The following is an 18,458-nucleotide window of genomic DNA, read 5'->3' on the forward strand; positions in this document are numbered from 1 at the left end:
AACTGGTGCTAACAAAACCCTGTCTGACCTTTGCCTCTGAGCTGCAGTCACAATATGACAACTCAAAGGCTGAGAGCCGGAAGGAAAGATTTATGAAAAAAAACACAAAAGACGCTTCATACATGTATAAAGGGAACAGCTTCGTGAGATAGTCTGAAAAAGAGAACTGAGGCGAGAAATCAACCTATTAGTTGGACCTTTGGAGTCTGAAAAGGAGTGCAGGGGAGTGCATCTCTTCATGGTAACACTAAGGCTCCATCAGGATCTCATTTTGACTGCAAACAAAGAAAGACTAATTTCACTATTAGCTGATTAATTAATTAGGATTTAATATAATAACTATCTAAACCCTCCCTCCTCTGTGCAGGTGGAACCCAGTACGAAGCTTTTCCCTGCAGTCTTCGCCAAGGCCACCAGTCCCAATGTCTTCCAGTTTGAACTGGGACGTATCAAGGTGAGAAGGACACACACACACACACACACACACACACACACACACCCAGCGGCCTATCTTCCAATTCTTCATCCCCACCAGGTCTAGGAGGTTGCTTGCTAACAGACTTTGTATTTAAATCGTGACACTGCTTAACGTCTGTTTCATGACTCTGTGCCGGAAGAAGGAAACTTAGAATCAACAGGTTTGACAAAGAGAAAGAAGAGCAGCAGCTGTGTGCCTTTAAACTCTCTGTTTACACCAAGGAGATACTCTTTATTAAAACAGTTGTGAATGTCATGCCAGATTGGGATAAAGTGATGTCTGATACAAAACCACATTAACTATCAGTGATGTCTTTATCCTGAGCAGCAACACTTGGTTTACAGATAGAAAATAAAGCATGTCCACAGTGTCCTCTCTGGTCTGTGCACCTCTTAGTTAGTTAGTTGTATGCTAATGCCATGGATGCATACAGTGCTACTGCCCTTCCCCCCCTTGGTAGGTCGGATCACGACCTGGTCCTGCTGCCTCTGTACTATGTTCCTCTGGTACAGAGGCAGCCTGTAACCACCAGGACTGTGAGGAGCTGGACACAGGAGGCTGAAGACGCCCTGCAGGACTGCTTTGAGTCCACGGACTGGGACGTGCTGTGTGGACCACAAGGGGAGGATATCAACAGCATGACGGACTGTATCACAGAATACATTAAATTCTGTGAACACTCCACCGTACCATCCCGGACTGTACACTGCTTCCCCAACAACAAGCCGTGGATCACCAGTGACCTGAAGGTGCTTCTTAATCAGAAGAAAGCAGCCTTCAGGTCTGGGGACAGGGAGGAGCTCAGGAGAGTGCAGCACCACCTGAAGGATAAGCTCAGGGAGTGCAAGGACTCCTACAGGAGGAAGCTGGAGTCAAAACTCCAGCAGAACAACGTGAGGGAGGTGTGGACCGGTATGAAGGAGATTACTGGGTTCAAGGGGAGAGAGAGACAACCAGGGGGAACCTGGAGAGGAACAACCAGGGGGAACCTGGAGAGGAACAATCAGGGGGAACCTGGAGAGGTCCAATGAGCTAAACTGTTTCTTCAACAGGTTTAGTTCACCGCTCTCATCTGTCTCCTCCACACCTTACACCTCCCAAACACCTCTGCTGCCTCCCCCCTCTGCGCCCCCTGGTGAGCTGCATAGAGCCCTCAATCTCAAAGGGCTTTTCCTCCATCGACACCATGACCCCCCCCACCCCTCTCTCTGTGACGACTGGCCAGGTTAGGAGACAGCTGGAGAGACTCCACCAGCGCAAGGCTGTAGGACCTGACAGGATCAGCCCCGGGGTCCTGAAGACCTGCGCCGTCCAGCTGGCTGAGGTCCTACAACACCTCTTCAACCTGAGCCTGAAGCAGGAGGAGGTCCCGGTGCTGTGGAAGACGTCCTGCCTGGTTCCTGTCCCCAAGAAGATGACTCCATCTGGCCTCAACGACGACCGACCGGTTGCCCTCACATCTCATGTGATGAAGGTTCTGGAGAGGCTGGTCTTGGCCCACCTCAGGCTGCTGGTGAAATCTTCTCTGGACCCTCTGCAATTTGCGTACCAGCCTCGTGTGGGAGTGGACGATGCCATCATCTACCTGCTGCAACGAGCTGTCTCACCTGGATGGAACCGGTGACTCTGTGAGAATCACTTTCTTTGATTTCTCCAGTGCATTCAACACCATCCAACCACTGCTGCTGAGTGAGAAGCTGCGGGTGGTGTGCTGTCTGATACGGTGGTCAGTGGTACTGGAGCTCCACAGGGAACTGTTCTGTCTCCCTTCCTGTTCACCTTATACACAACTGACTTCCAGTACAACTCAGAGTCCTGCCATCTGCAGAAGTTCTCTGATGACTCTGCAGTGGTAGGATGTATAAGGGATGGACGGGAGGAGGAGTACAGGGCAGTAGTGGAGGACTTTGTGGAGTGGGCGGGAAGGAATCACCTGCTCCTGAACGTGGCCAAGACCAGAGAGATGGTGGTCGACTTCAGGAGGAAGACGATGGCTCCACAACCGCTGAGAGTTCTGGGAGAGGAGGTGGACATGGTTGAGGAGTACAAGTACCTGGGTGTGTCCATCGACAACAGACTGAACTGGAAGACCAACATCAACGCTGTCTACAAGAAGGGGATGAGTCGACTCTTTTTCTTGAGGAAACTTCGATCCTTCAATGTGTGCAGCAAGATGTTGGAGATGTTCTACCAGTCTGTTGTGGCCAGTGCATTGTACTTCTAGTAGTCTGCTGGGGGAGCAGCATTGGAGCCAGTGACACCAACAGACTTAACAAACTGGTTAAGAAGGCCGGCTCCATCATCAGCTACAATCTGGACAGTCTGGAAAAGGTGGTGGAGAGGAGGACGCTGAACAAACTATTATCCATATTGGATAATCCTGTCCACCCTCTCCACCACCTGCTGCAGGGACAGCGGAGCACTTTCTCCAAAAGATTCCTCCAGCTCCGCTGTCACAAGGACAGATACAGGAGATCATTCCTGATACAGGAGATCATTCCTGATACAGGAGATCATTCCAGATACAGGAGATCATTCCTGCCGACCGCAATAAGACTGTACAATAACTCACCTCTGGCAAAATCCATCACACAACAATAACACTGTTGTCTGTGTTTCTTGGTTGTTTGTATATAATATATATATAGATATATACTGTACTGTATATACTGTATATACTGTGCATTTCATATTTTATATTTTTACTGCTATTTTACTGCTATTTTATTGTTTCTATTATTCTATTATTATCTCTTGCTTCCTGTATGCTGCTGTAGCGAAAAAATTTCCCCTCGGGGATTAATAGAGTAACTGCCTAACCTAACCTAACCTAACCTAACCTAGTTGTTTGATGATGTAACTCTTTGATGTAAACCTTTGTCTCTGTGTCCCGTCAGAATGTGATGCCTCTGTCAGCTGGTCTGTTCAAGAGTGAGAAGAAGAACCCGGTTCCTCAGTGTCCTCCCCGGCTTCATGTCCAGTTCCTCACTCCGGTTTTATGGAGTCGTGTTCCCAACCACTTCCTCAAGGTACCAACTTCAGGCTTTTTGATACAACAGACACATGTGGAGACACATAAGCTTTCAGAGCATTTACACTATATTCATTATATAGATTAAAGATAAAACTAAATTATTTGAAAAAGAACATAGAGATGACAAATTTGATGACAGTTAAGAGCAAAATAAAGATATTAATAGTATTTTAAAAGTAGAACTCTGTTTCTGAAAAAGTTGGGACGCTCTGCATAAAATGTAAATAAAAAAAAGAATGCGACAATTTGCAAATGACGTAAAGCAGTTTATAATTGAAAATAGACCAAAACCAACTTATCAAATGTTGAAACTGAGGAATTTGATTGTTTTGTGAAAAATATGTGCTCATTTTGAGCAGCAACACGTCTCAAAGTAATTGGTACAAGAGCAACAATAGAGTGGAAAAGTTGTGTAATGCTAAAGAAAAACACCTGGTCAAACATCCCACAACTAATCAGATTACCTGGCAACAGATCAGTAACATGTTTGGGTATAAAAAGATGATTTCAGAGAGGCAGAGTCTCTCAGCAGTGAAGATGAGGAGAGGTTCACCACTCTGAAAGACTGTTTGGAAAAATAGTTCAACAATCTAAGAATAATGTTCCTCAACGTAAAACTACAAAGAATTAGTGGATTTCATCGTCTACAGTTCATAATATCATTAAAAGATTCAGAGAATCTGGAGAAATCTCTGAACACAAGGGACAAGGCTGGAAACCAATATTGGATGGTGGTGATCTTCGGGCCCTCAGGCAGCACTGCATTAAAAACACACTATTCTGGAGTGGAAATCACTGCATGGGCTCAGGGACACTTGTGAAAACCATCGCCTGTGAACACAGTTCATCGCTGCGTCCACAAATGCAGGTTAAAACTCTCCAAAGAAGAAACCAGATAGAAATATGATCCAGAAGCTTTTTTTATTTACATTTTACACAGCATTTTTTGGAAACAGGGTTGTAATATTGAGAATGCTGCTCACTTCACAGCATGCAACTCTTTCAAGAATGATATACTTCACTTTAGATATTTCTCAATTTAATATGCAAACCAATATCAAACAATATGGAAGTGATGAGGAGCTCCGGAGATCAGCTGATGGGTCAGCGACTCTTCCAAACTGTCCTACAGTGAATACTCGGTGCTCGGTGAGCACACTGGGCTGATCCTGAGACAGTTACTGCTGGACAGAAGTGCTTAACTCACTTATATGTAATGCATGCTGGTTCATTTCTCTGTCCAGGTCTCAGCCTCCAGAGTGAACGACCGACATGGCTGGCTGGTCCAGTGTAATGAACCTCTGCAGTTCATGTCTCTGCACATACCTGAGGAAAACAGGTGGAGTAACACACACACACACACACACACACACACACACACACACACACACACACACACACACACACACACACACACTGTTTTCCATCCCCTTGGTCTCTCATTTCTCATACTCTTTGTGTTGCCAGGTCGTTGGATATCCTGGAGCTGTCCGAGCAGAAGGACTTGTTAAAGTTTCATTACCATACCCTCAGACTGTACTCTGCAATCTGTGCTCTGGGAAACAACCGCGTGGCTCACGCCCTCTGCTCCCACGTCGACGAGGCTCAGCTCCTGCAGGCTATAGAGAATAAGTACATGCCAGGTAACACATGTAGAGAAAGCATTACTGCATCCAACATAGGGACTGTCCTTGCTAAAGGCCAGGGGGCGTATTCATAAAGCTTCCTCGTGACAAAAAAAAATGAAGGAAATTATTGTAATTAAGTTTTTTTTTTAAAAGAATTTACCCTTAAAATTTAGAGTAGATCCTGGTAAAGATAAACATATTCACAAAACATCTCAGCCCTTAAAAGAGCTTCTCAGGTGAAAGACATTTAAGAGCAGTGAGGAGGACCTTAGAAATATTCTTTCAACACTGAATGACAGTGAGTTAATGAAACGCTTCGGATTAGACCGTGCAGGGATGATGTTCGTGGTCCATCTCATCTCCCACTCAATGCAACAACACAATAACGCCACAAATTAAATTCATCATAGCACTAAGATATTTGGCAGCTGGAAAAATGCAACAGTCCTTCTATCAACAGTGATCGCACAAACAAAAACAGCCTCATATTCAGACGCAGTTCATTTCAGTTCCACTGGAGGTCACTGTCTATTCTGTGCCTAGCATCACCATGGGTGCTTTTTTTGGATCAACCAATAATACCGAAGGATGCATCATATGGAACAACAGCTTCACCTACACCTCCTCACTAAGATTAAGGTTTCTGTTCCTTCTTTGCTCAGCGTTGCTCTGAGAAATTTCCTGAATCACTCCTAAGCTAAGACTGCTTGCTAGAAATATACGTTAGTTAGTTGGTTAGCTCTCTGAGATGACTCTCAGAATGTTTGTGAATATTGGCCCTCTTGTTAAAGAGCCTGCCCGCCCTTAAACATAAGCTGATGTGATGTAATACACTGTCTTTTTATAGTCTCCCTCATTTACTCATTCACGATATTCTCCATATTACTGATGTTCCTTTCTTGTGGTTTTATGCCTCCAGAATTCACTCTTATCATTGTGTCACTGAGTGTAGATCAATGGGGAAAATGGCAATTATATCTATTAAAAATATAATTACAGCACAATGAAACACAAAAGTGAAGCGTCTTAATATTTTCTTCAGCAACTGTATAATCTTGAACAGTCTTGACAGACAATTGTACATTCTGGGTTTACTGTATAATCCTTAATGTGTTATTATGTAAACTCAATAATGAACTGAATGAAAAAAATAAGTGGCTGTTCGGTAAATTACTAAATTTCCCCACTTTGGGATTAATAAAGTCTAAATCTAATCTAAATGGTATGGAGTAAAGAGTACAATATATAGTATTGTAGTACTTGACTAAATGCAACTAGTTACTTTCTATGGTGATGGCACTTCAGACATTTATCAAAAGTGAAGCATTGCATTGTGGGACTGTCAGTAAAAAACTATTCCATTGTGTGATCATTTCAGGGCTCGACATCGTGCTTAAATAGGGAGTGACTTTAGAAAATGTATGATTTAAGCCATATAAAAAATGTATACAGTATGTGTTCATTTTACTTCCAGGTATTACTGTAGATGTAGTCTGTTCATTAAAAACACAAATGATACAGGACAGCTATGTAGTGTTACAGTTAATGTCTCCGTTTAACTGTCTGTCTGACCTGCAGGTCGGCTTCGTGCGGGCTACTACGACCTCCTCATCGACATCCACCTGAGCAGCTACGCCACCGCTCGCCTCATGATGAACAACGAATACATCGTTCCCATGACAGATGAGACGAAGAGCATCACCCTGTTTCCAGATGAGAAGAAGAAACACGGCCTGCCGGGCATCGGACTCAGCACCTCCCTGAGACCCAGAATGCATTTCTCATCCCCCAGTTTTGTATGTGGGACCGGACCTTCGTGTCGGTCCAATGGTAACAACGGATCAGGAGACTGTTTCCAGTACAGCCCTGAATTTCCCTTAGATATCCTAAAAATTAAAACCATAGAGATGCTGACGGAGGCGGTGCGGGAGGGGAGCATGCACGTACGGGATCCGATCGGAGGCAGCACCGAGTTCCTCTTCGTCCCCCTCATCAAGCTCTTCTACACCATGCTCATCATGGGGGTTTTCCAGAACGGAGACCTGAAGAACATCCTGCAACTGATCGAACCGTCCGTGTTCTCTGAGCGACGGGACGGGCAGGAGGAGAGTCACATGGAGCTGGAGGCGGTGGAGACGGAGGGAGGAGGAGAGGATGGAGAGAGGAAGATACCCAAAGAAGGACTGTTACAGATGAAGCTACCAGAGCCTGTAAAACTCCAGGTGACCCTCTCTCAGTTTGGAAATGCATTTTCATTTAAAATAATTATAATCTATGTTTATTTTACTTCAGTATTTAAAAAAAAAAAACAGTCATTCTTTTTTAGTGATTTACTGTACGAAGAATTTAAAGTAACTGGAAACATCAAAAACACTTAGAAATCACTGTGATACCTGATTTTGTCACAGACATCCAGACACCAGGTTGATATGAGCGATACAATTAGATGCAAATAAAATCAACAAATACTATGATCTAACAGTAAAGCCATGGTGTAGGTTACTATGGCAACACAACCACATCTAAGTGCAAAAACGACAGAAGAACCTCAACTGTGCTAGAAACACAGAGTTCAGCCCAACAAGAAACCAAATGGAACAACAGGCTTCATATGTCATGTGTACTAAAAACATTCAGCAACCTCATGAGTGACAAAACTAGCTCTGTATTCCAGAGGTCAAACAATTAAGTAGAGAAAGGAAAGTTCAATTAACATTTAACAGCAGCCAAGGTGTTTAATGTTACCTGTTCATCACCTGCTGCTGACCTTCTACAATATCCTGGCTAAATTTCACGCTGCATAAATGTCCTTTTCCCTCCTCACTCTTCCCCACTCGGTTCACAAAAAAACATCTGAGATGTACAAATGCAGTTTTTTCCTGCTATAGTGTTGCTTTGAAGTAGGTCAGCATTTTTTAACTTTGTCCAAAGCTAAATTCAAACGTGTAACGATGAAGCAGGTCTTCGTTTCTCCTGTTCCTAGTGGATATTAAGAGATGTGTCACCAACATGCTTCCTGTGTAAGTGATGAGGGACGCTGCACTTAAACAGTGACACCTGAACTTGCTGCCATCGCGATGAGCTTTCTAAACTTACTTCACAACTTGTCCTTATTTGTTTTTCAACATGATATGAGCCATCAGTATGTGTGATTATATGTATGTAATCTGTGTGTGGGTAGATGTGCCATGTGCTGCAGCACCTGTGCGACTGCCAGGTGCGTCATCGTATCGAGGCGGTGGTGGCATTCTCCGATGACTTTGTGGCTTGTCTCCAAGACAACCAGCGGTTCCGCTACAACGAGGTGATGCTGGCACTCAACATGTCTGCAGCCCTCACTGCCAAGAAGACCAAAGAGTTCAGATCTCCCCCACAGGAGCAGGTAGGAGCACCACTGAAGAAGAGGCAGACTAGGCTGTTAAAATGTCAGTAGCTAAACAACCGGGGAAATGAATAAAAAAACTGTTTGTAGTTTGAAGGCTCTTTCCAAAACTGTGTCATGTAAGTTATAAAACTTTGATTTTTAAATCTTTTATCCTAATATGTGTCACAAACATGACATTAACCTTTTTTTTTTTAAAGGCCACAGGGAAAACCAAGCATTTTCAAAATGTGTCCATGCTTCTTCTTCATTCATTACAAGTTCAATAAATGGACATTTAACAACACATTATACCTTTAACTTTTTCATTTAATGGTGTTTAACCACAACAACTGTGAATTCCATCAGAGGCATCGTCTGCAGAGACAGTAGTCACTCATACTCTGCTAAGCTTCTGGCAAAGACAACTTTATCTGGTGCTCTGTTTTCTCCATTATGATTTAAAATATAGCTCATATTTGGCTTCAGTTTTTACAGTTTTTCATTGTTTGGTATTTATGTGGTCAAACATATTACATTTTGTTTATAGGATTTAGGAGGATTTATTACAATAATTGGAATATAATATTGACAATTGTTTTTTAGATTAGTGCATAATCACCTGAAACTAAGAACTCGTGTTTTAATTGCTTTTGAATGAGCCCTTATTATTTCCATATAGGGAGCAGACAAACCAAACACTGGCTCTAGAGAGGGTATTTACTTTCGTCACAATTTCATGGCCACGGTAGATTCGGCTTTACACTTGGCAGCGTGACGCGAGGCGTATTCAGGAGTTTCACCGGAGTTTTTTTTTACCTGTTTCCAATTTTTTTTTTTTTTTTTGGAACAACGTTTTTGTGTTTGTCAAGAAAAGATGTATGAAGATCGACATTTAAATGGTGTACATTTAAATGGGTCAAATTTGGTCACTATAGAAATTATACATAAATGAGAATATAAATTTTAAATATATATATATTTAGACATATCAAATACATAAACTAAGGAATATATGGGGAACATCTCTAAGGAAATGAGGAACATATAGATATTGATATTGATATTCAGCTAAAGCCTCTTGACCCTGGATACCCCTTTCTCTCCCATGTTACTGTACACTGACCTGCAGTTTATAAAATAGTAGTCATAGACACTCTTTCCATTCTGTGCTGTCTGGGCTCTTTATGCATGTGAATACATACACTTAAATGCTCTTCAGATACCGAGTCATATAGCATCTACCCAGAAAAGTAGTGAGAACATGTTCCCAAATCAAAACCTATGATTAAATACATGTTGGGTTTCTGCACTGTTTATATTTTTTAAAGTAACATAACTTGTACCAAACCTGTGTTCTCTGCAGATCAACATGTTGCTAAACTTTAAGGATGAGAAGCAGGAGTGTCCCTGTCCTGAATACATCCAGGACCAGCTGCTAGACTTCCACGAAGACCTGATGAAACACTGTGGTCAGTTTCACTGCCAATTAAACTTCATCAATATTAAAAATGAAATAGATCAGTAGAAGTGAAGGCAACTGGACTTGTTTGAGGTTCTTGAATAATTTTCTTTCTGGGTCATATGTGACCTCAAAGACTCGGTAACGGTATCAACGACCCCACAAGAAATTAAAATGCTGCAACTCTTTGCCAGGCAGTTGTAACCGAAGGAGCCTTTTGGATGAGAAATGAAACGACTTCAAGAACTTCAAGCTTATTCAGCTGCCTTCCAATAACATTGGATGTAACATGACCTGGATGACTGACAGACATATCATTAATATGTAATAGGGGTGTCACAATATGTCAGTATTGACGATAACGGTGATATTTGTTAATTAAGAACATTCAATAGTTCCATGAACAGTCCACCACCAGTATCTATCTAGTTTACACTCCAATACAGAAGGTGGCAGTACTGGTCCTTTGTACTAATTGTTACTCACTTACTAATTAACTAAAAGGAAGATTCAGCAAAACTTGGTTTATTATATGGTTCAGTGGCACTAATGAAATTTTACTTTATATAGGGTGAAATAGTATGAAGATCTGTGGCGTTTACTTCAGACAGATTGTATGTAATGGATATATGTGTATAGATACCACCTTCCCACCTTGTGCACTTACAGTTTTGAGGCATAGCGAAAAACATGCATTCATGAAATGTGTTTGTCTTTATTGGAATGTTCAAAAACTGCATATTCTAAAAGTAAATATTTCTACCCATCACTTAAATCCATATCACTTTATTTGCTTTATTCCCAAAGATTAGAGCAGTCTTGTCATGTTTACACTGACGTTGCTCCTTCACTTCTTCTCGATACATTTCATGGCTCATTTCTGCAGCACCATTAACAGCTGATGTTTTCCACCTACGACTATTGTTGCTCTTCTTTCTTTCCGCAGCCTCGTATGTTTCATTTGTGGACTTTATTTTTTTGTGTACCGCTGAGCTACAGCGTAGCATAATTGTAAAATATTTTTCTTGGCTCCTCCCCCAAGCGCCCCTCACATGTAACATATCACAGACATATTTATATTAGAGTAAAGTCACCAAATTATTGTTTGAAATAATATGTATATATTTATAATAAGACAAGCAGTTTTGGAACTTTAAAACCACAAGGTGGGAAGGTGGTATATAAATTTATAACAATAATAGCTTGATGGCAACGGTAAATTGATATTTTTGAACTCATCAAATCAGGATATAAATACATTTTTAATCTATCCATAATGAAATTGAATTGACCAAATAGAAATATCACAATTATAATATTCAATTTGGAACTGCTGCCTCACCTCAGTTATTTATTTAATATTTCATATACAGTAGTTATCAATATAAAGGAGCAACATCACCACCTATTATCAATACAGCTGTAATGTGACAACTTCCCTGAGAGCGTTAATTCTATTTCGTTCAAATGTTTTATTGATATTATGATAATATAGTTTCGGTGAATACCACTGGCCATGATGATTATGTGGTGAACATGTGATATTGAGCCAGCCCTAATATGGATATTGTATATTGATTAACTGTAAATGTACAACATGCACTAATCTGTCCGTTGTGGCAGGTATAGAGTTGGATGAGGAGAGAGGCATCGACGATGACGGTGACTTCACCATTCGAGGTCGACTCATGTCGCTGGTGGAGAAAGTGGCTTATCTGAAGAACAAGATGACCAACCTGCCGTTGGAGAAGAAAGAACGGAAACCCAGTAAGTCCTCTGGTCCGATCCGCACACGTTGGACACGATGGACGTTTGGGAATGTGGAACTTTCAATATATATTTTGCTTCTGAACATAATACTAATACTTCAATCTTCGGAAATCCTTGGCATATATTGCGAAAATTCAGCCTTCTGATGAATGAATCATTTTGATTTAGATTTTAATTAAATGAGCTACAATATCACATCACCTACAGGGGAAGTTTTTCATGTTACAACAAGCCTTTTAATCCATCCAGCACTGTAGGATATGTGAGAGCTTCTAAATATCACAGACTCTAGCTGACGAAGTGTTAATGAATTATTGTTCTTCAGCATTGGATAAAAAGGGGTTCATTGGTAATTTGATATTTTTTTTTAAGTGAATTTAATTTATTTGTATTATTTGTGCATAAGCTTTCAGTAAGTCTTAGCATAAAAGGAAAATACACAGAAAAATGTAGAATAAATAAGATTCATGGCTTGTGATTCTCCCAACCCCCCCCCCCCCCCCCCCCCCTCCCCCAACCTCTGTGGCCCTCTTTGTTTCTACCTCTGGAGGTACATTACAACAGCTGATCTCAAACACGATGGTCCGCTGGGCTCAGGAGTCGGTCATAGAGGATCCGGAGCTGGTCAGAGCCATGTTTGTCCTGCTGCACCGTCAGTACGATGGCATCGGAGGACAGGTTTGTTCTGGGGTGTCTTTTTTCATTTTATTTGGCCACTGAAGACCTTGTTCACATTGTCTCAGTAGGACATGACACATGGTGTGTGTGGTGTGTGTGTTTGTATGTGCCATTGCTGAGGACTGTAGTCTTACTTCTTCTGTGGCTTCATACACATCTCATAATATTTTATTTTGGTAATGTTATGCATTCATGTTACTGTTCTTGGTACTAATATAATTTAAACAATCAAATTAATGCTACAGCTACAAAAACAGAAATGCGTAATTATTCCTTGACATAACTGGAACAACTTTGCTCTGAGAACCTGTACACTACAAGCTTTAATACAAATCTGGTATTTAGTGTAAACAAACAGTATAGTTAAGATAAGATAATAAACCATAAAAAACAATTTATAAATACACAGACACAAGCAAGCCATATAAACAAAATAAATAAATATACCTTGACTTATACAGTGAAATGTAAAGAAAAAACAGATAATTATTGCAACACATGGGACCATTGATAAATTAGCAGGATGTCCAGAAAGTCAGAAAGGAAAATAAAAGGCTTTTTATCTCAGGCAGATTATAGGAACACTCGCATGTAAAACTAAAATGAAAATTTACAGTAAAATATGAAATGAATTATCTCTCCTAACTGATGGTACCTGAGGACAAGTGTCCTCCTCAGTGTGCCGTCTGCACAGCTTCTCACAGTAACATAAAGTCTCTCTGAGTGAAGATGTGAGGACTGAAGTCAGCAGTATAAAGAGCTGTGAATGTGCGTGTGTTTCCAGGTGCGGGCTCTTCCTAAAACCTACACCATAAACTCAGTATCCATCGAGGACACCATCAACCTGCTGGCGGCTCTGGGTCAGATCAGATCTCTGCTGAGTGTCCGTATGGGCCGAGAGGAGGAGAAGCTGATGATCAGAGGGCTCGGGTGAGAACACACTCATCTGTCGGAAGATTCAGATTCACACTCGGTCTCAATCTTATTTCTTTTTCTGTTTAACCTGATGACTTTTCATTGGTCAGAGTGGGACAGGTTATCCATACTGTCATATTTGAAAATTTCAACTTCTCTGGGTAATAAAATATACTGTATGTATTCCTTTAATACTATGACACTGAATGAAATGTGATTTCCCTTTAGGGAAAAATAAGCCGTCTGATCTCAAATTGTATTTGTGATAAATCTGACAATTTTCAATTATTCCTTATATATATATACAGTATACTTACAAAGCACTTTATTAGGAACACCTGTGCAATTATCCAATCAGTCAGTTATGTGGCAGCTATGCATTGCATGAACTCCTGCTCTACAGATTAGGAGCTTCTATTAACTGTCACATCAGACTGGAGAAATAATTAGATGTCCGTGACTGTGACCGGGACATGATTATTGATTGCAGACATGCTGGCGTCTGAACCGGCTGACCAGTCTCAAGAGTTCTCTGAGAATGATGTGAAACAGAAACTATCCATTGAGTGGCAGCTCTGCAGAGAGAAACACCTTGTTGATGAGAGAGGTCAGAGGGGAAGGGTCAGACTGGTTGGAGCTGACAGAACTCAGATAATCACTCTTTACAACCGGGCTGAGCAGACAAACATCTGAGACTCACCACGCATCCAACTGTAGGCGCAATGGGCTCCAATACAAATACAGATGGCAACATTGAGTTTAACCCGACAGGAAAAAATGAATCCAGGTGTCCATGGACCCAACAAACAGTCCACAGAGGCTGCTAGTGGTATAAATATCTTATTGATATGAATCAATCAATATCAATATCAATATCAGATACAATGCGGTCGACCCAGTGTCAACAACAAAGGTGAATAACACTAATGTAAACAAAAACAAGACTTAAATGATAACAAATAAAACCATCCAATTAAAACATGTTTAATAAGGCAGAATGAGAGAGGTTGGTAATGAACAGTGTGCTAAGATAAAGCTGTTTTCAACGGATATTGCTTTCTGAGGTAGAAGTTATAAAGGCAGACCACCACCATGAATAAAACCTAAAAGTTAAATCACAATTGAGAATTTAATGAAATTGAACAAAAGAAACCTTGAAGGAACCGTTGAGTTTGTTCAGATGCAAAACCTGCTGTGGACCGCAGGATTTACATAAACTTAACACGTGGATGAAACTTCATGAAAATCCTAGAAATGTTTGATGTGATATTGTTTTGTCTGTGTGTTCATTATATTTAGTTAGTGCTTACACCCTGATGGGACACCTGACACTATCAGAAAGAGTCCACCAAGCTTTGAACTTTTTTTTTTCTTCCTCCGTAGTGACATCATGAACAACAAGGTGTTCTACCAGCATCCAAACCTGATGAGAGCTTTGGGAATGCATGAGACCGTCATGGAGGTCATGGTGAACGTGCTCAGCGGAGGAGACTCCAAGGTACGTACAGGAAGTGTGAAGAGGCTGCTGGGACAGGAGACAGACTTTAATCTGATGACATAAAGTTGTGCTTTTTATACATTCAAATGAATAAACAAAGAGAATATAAAACTTTATGGACACTATAACATTTTCTAATGCCAGGAACAGAATTTGTTTTCAACAACCCTGTATGTGATGCCTTTGTGTTTATAGGAAATCACCTTTCCTAAAATGGTGGCCAACTGCTGTCGTTTTCTCTGCTACTTCTGCCGAATCAGCCGTCAGAACCAAAAAGCCATGTTTGACCATCTGAGCTACCTGCTGGAGAACAGCAGCGTTGGACTTGGTGAGTTTAAACCTGCTTCACACCGTATGTGCTGCTTCTGCTCTCCTTCTTATGCCAGAGAGTTGTTTTCAGGTTGTCAGTCCTTCTGTTGGACCGTTCATACAAAGGAACGCCTCGAGGGATTTTTTTTTTTTTTTTTTAAACTTGTCACAAACAGTCACTTGGACTCAAGATTTTGGTGGGTAAAGGTCAACTTTATTGTAATCTCATGTTTGTGAATTTAAGAGAATTCAGACACATGCCTAATAGGATGAAGTGATGAGAGTCTATACCGAAAAGGTCAAAGGTCAACTTCACTGTGACATTATAATGTCGTGCAAAATCAGTATTTTTGACAATTTTTCATCTCCATAAATCTGCAGCAGTTATATTGTGAGCATATTTCACATTTAGTTGAGTACTAAATTAGAGACACCAATTTTGAGTGCCCACCTGATTGTGTACATTTTCTGGGCTAACAGGTTAAAGATGTGTTAAGACTCCACGTTATGATTCATTGCTTCTTGGCAGCAACATCCATATTTGAAGCAAATTCTACAACCCCGTTTCCAAAAAACTTACCGCAATCAAATTCAAAATAAGCACATCTTTTTCATAAAACAATAAATAACATGTCTCCATTTCAACATTTGATATGGTGTTTTTGGTCTACTTTCAATCAAATATGGGTTTACATGATTTGCAAATCTTTGGATTTTGTTTTTATGTACATTTTATACGGCATGCAAACTATTTTGGAGACAGGGTTGTACTTGCATGGGCAAAAATATTATACGAGTAAACTGCAACTTGCCTGGTTGACTGAGGTGAACAATGACGCGGCGTTAATTCCAGTCACTCCTCATGTCCTTCTTCAAAGTAGCATAAAAACATTTTCCTGTACGTTTTTCATTCAAAAGCACAACATGTACGTTGAATGGATAAAGATTGAATGTTTATTTGAGGGTTATGGAATAATCTTCTGATTATTTCCTCCATTCAATGCTTTATTATTTGATTTGTAAAAATCTTGGAAATAGTGAGAAAATCCTTTAGAAGTGTTAATCACACACACACTCACCTGTGTCCGCCCATCCTCTGACCTGGGAGAGGTGGAGTCAGCAGCCAGGATGTGGAACATTATTTCAAGAGTTTATGATCAGTGTTTCAACATTCACACATTTTTTTTTTGTTTGGGATTGAAGTTATAAACAGCACTTTTAATGACTTTATTCTGCATGGAGCGGTGGTTTTCTCAAAGATGGGCGAACATGTTTGATGTGTTTCTTTCTTTGGCAGCAATTTTACATCCACATGTTTGAAAAACTGGACACCATTCCTCCACGATAACACCATGTTCATATCCAAAGTAATGTCACGCTGTTAAATGTAATTACTTTTTCAGGTCTGGAGATAATATGATCTGTCTTGCTTGTCTCCGTCTCGCTCCATTTTTTCCGCCAACTGTGTGTGTTGCCAAAGTCTGACACAAGAGATTCTCTGCTTTGTTGCATTTTTTTCCTTCAATACCAGGAATAGGATGTCCGTCAATTTCCATGACGCAGTATACCATGATACCAATTTACAGATACAACTCCAGTGGCCACTATCGCTGTGAGAGCGACTGATGAAGTGTTGAATAGTGACAGAGTACCACGTGTGTCATGGGGTAAAGGGTGAAATCAGTCCCACATCACAAAATAATCTGTTAGAGTTCAGTCTGTGTGGAAAAATAGAATATAGAATGTATTTCTTTGAATTTAGTGTCAGAATTAACAAATTCCAAAAACTTGAGATAAGGTTATAAATTCTTCAAACATTAAATTCCATACAAGCCATTTCCTGTTAAAATATGACACAAAGAGGAATATCTCTAATATAAAGAAACATTTTAAAGGATCAATTAAAAATCAGCTGCTGCCAGTCTGATGCAGTGAAGGTTTGTTATCCTCACCGTGTTTTAATAAAGCACTTTACTGAAAGGAAATGCAGACAGGAAAAATATTCACCATGTGCGTGAAAGCTGATAAGAGTTCGGCTACGATTAAAGGTTTTTTTGTTTTTACAAAGTTGTACTTTACTGTACTTCCTCTCCTCTCCTCTCCTCTCCTCTCCTCTCCTCTCCTCTCCTCTCCTCTCCTCTCCTCTCCTCCTCCTTCTCAGCGTCTCCATCCATGCGAGGGTCCACTCCTCTGGATGTGGCTGCAGCATCAGTCATGGATAATAATGAGCTGGCTCTGGCTTTAAGAGAGCCGGACCTGGAGAAGGTGAGGTTGACAAACACGAAGACACACATACAAGAAAGGAAAGGTGTGTCACAACATATTGGCCTGCAGAGGATTTACTGTCATCATCCCAGCGATTGTCTCGACTGTCCAAAAGTAGATGAATGAACGTGATCACCTTGACTGCATGGAAACTATGACAACAACTGAGAGCCATAACAACCGAGAAAGTAATAAATCCCAATACATGACTCCATATTAGAAACACGTCTCAGTATAATGATGCACCTCAAGCTGTACCTAATAAACCGACATCTGAGGAAATATATTTGTGATGTTTCTGAATATGACTATAACTGTGTACCAGATCAATAAATTAATCTGTTGTCCACCATCATACGTTTTGAACAGGCTTCAGTATGTAATCATGAATATTTACAAAACAGGTTTATGTGTTTTCAGTATGGATTCATTTATTGATAATAATTTGATATTGTCTTCTTTTTTCTAATCAATTATTCGTCGAAAAAAGTTACACGTAAAAAATTAGACATTACAAATGTGCATTAATCAGAGACAACATCCAGCAGATCTCACATCCCACATTTTTCATTTTATGATTAATACATTTATTGTTAATTTTGTAATGAATTGATTTCTGTAGATAATTAGTTAATAAACTAGAGTTACATAGTAAGTTTTACCCCCGTTCTGCTTTTTAGCCAGCTCAGAGTCCTGTAGAGACAGTGGCCTAGTACCGACTGTTAAGGCATTTTTAAATTCATAAAATAAAAATAAAAAAAACCAGAGCATTTGATGAAAAGCTCATTTTTCAAATGTGCATTTGCTGCAGGGTTTTTATTCACTACTACTCACAGAAGCTGTAATGTCCCTGTGCAGGTGGTGCAGTACCTGGCCGGCTGTGGGCTGCAGAGCTGCGTGATGCTGGTGCATAAAGGATACCCTGACATCGGCTGGAACCCCGTGGAGGGGGAGCGATACCTCGACTTCCTGCGCTTCGCTGTCTTTTGCAATGGTGAATGGTGAAAATTGTGTCAACAAATGTTTGTAGCTGACTCAGATCTATTTTTTATTTTTAAAT

At 40.6% G+C, this 18,458-nt stretch overlaps 1 protein-coding gene across 9 annotated transcripts in view; it reads left to right on the top strand.

The window, feature by feature from the left end:
* ryr2a (ryanodine receptor 2a (cardiac)) overlaps positions 1-18,458 on the top strand; it is a 187,805-nt gene that overhangs the window by 106,995 nt on the left and 62,352 nt on the right. For 8 of the 9 annotated variants that reach the window (XR_011179203.1, XM_069168608.1, XM_069168611.1 and 5 more), the window contains exons 35-48: positions 368-454; positions 3,376-3,507; positions 4,757-4,851; positions 4,980-5,155; positions 6,719-7,362; positions 8,322-8,522; positions 9,868-9,973; positions 11,587-11,730; positions 12,284-12,411; positions 13,196-13,341; positions 14,710-14,824; positions 15,020-15,152; positions 17,295-17,398; positions 18,257-18,392. Coding sequence is in view for 8 of the 9 variants with exons in the window: in XM_069168608.1 (XP_069024709.1) it covers positions 368-454; positions 3,376-3,507; positions 4,757-4,851; positions 4,980-5,155; positions 6,719-7,362; positions 8,322-8,522; positions 9,868-9,973; positions 11,587-11,730; positions 12,284-12,411; positions 13,196-13,341; positions 14,710-14,824; positions 15,020-15,152; positions 17,295-17,398; positions 18,257-18,392 (2,347 nt within the window). In the remaining variant the exon portion in view is untranslated. The remainder of the gene's footprint in view (positions 1-367; positions 455-3,375; positions 3,508-4,756; positions 4,852-4,979; positions 5,156-6,718; positions 7,363-8,321; positions 8,523-9,867; positions 9,974-11,586; positions 11,731-12,283; positions 12,412-13,195; positions 13,342-14,709; positions 14,825-15,019; positions 15,153-17,294; positions 17,399-18,256; positions 18,393-18,458) is intronic. The other variant, XM_069168610.1, reaches the window with a different exon arrangement.

Source organism: Embiotoca jacksoni, unplaced genomic scaffold (genome assembly GCF_022577435.1).
Source record: "Embiotoca jacksoni isolate LCO1_2020_lvr unplaced genomic scaffold, fEmbJac1.0.p SCAF_40, whole genome shotgun sequence".
NCBI classification, from domain to species: Eukaryota; Metazoa; Chordata; class Actinopteri; family Embiotocidae; genus Embiotoca; species Embiotoca jacksoni.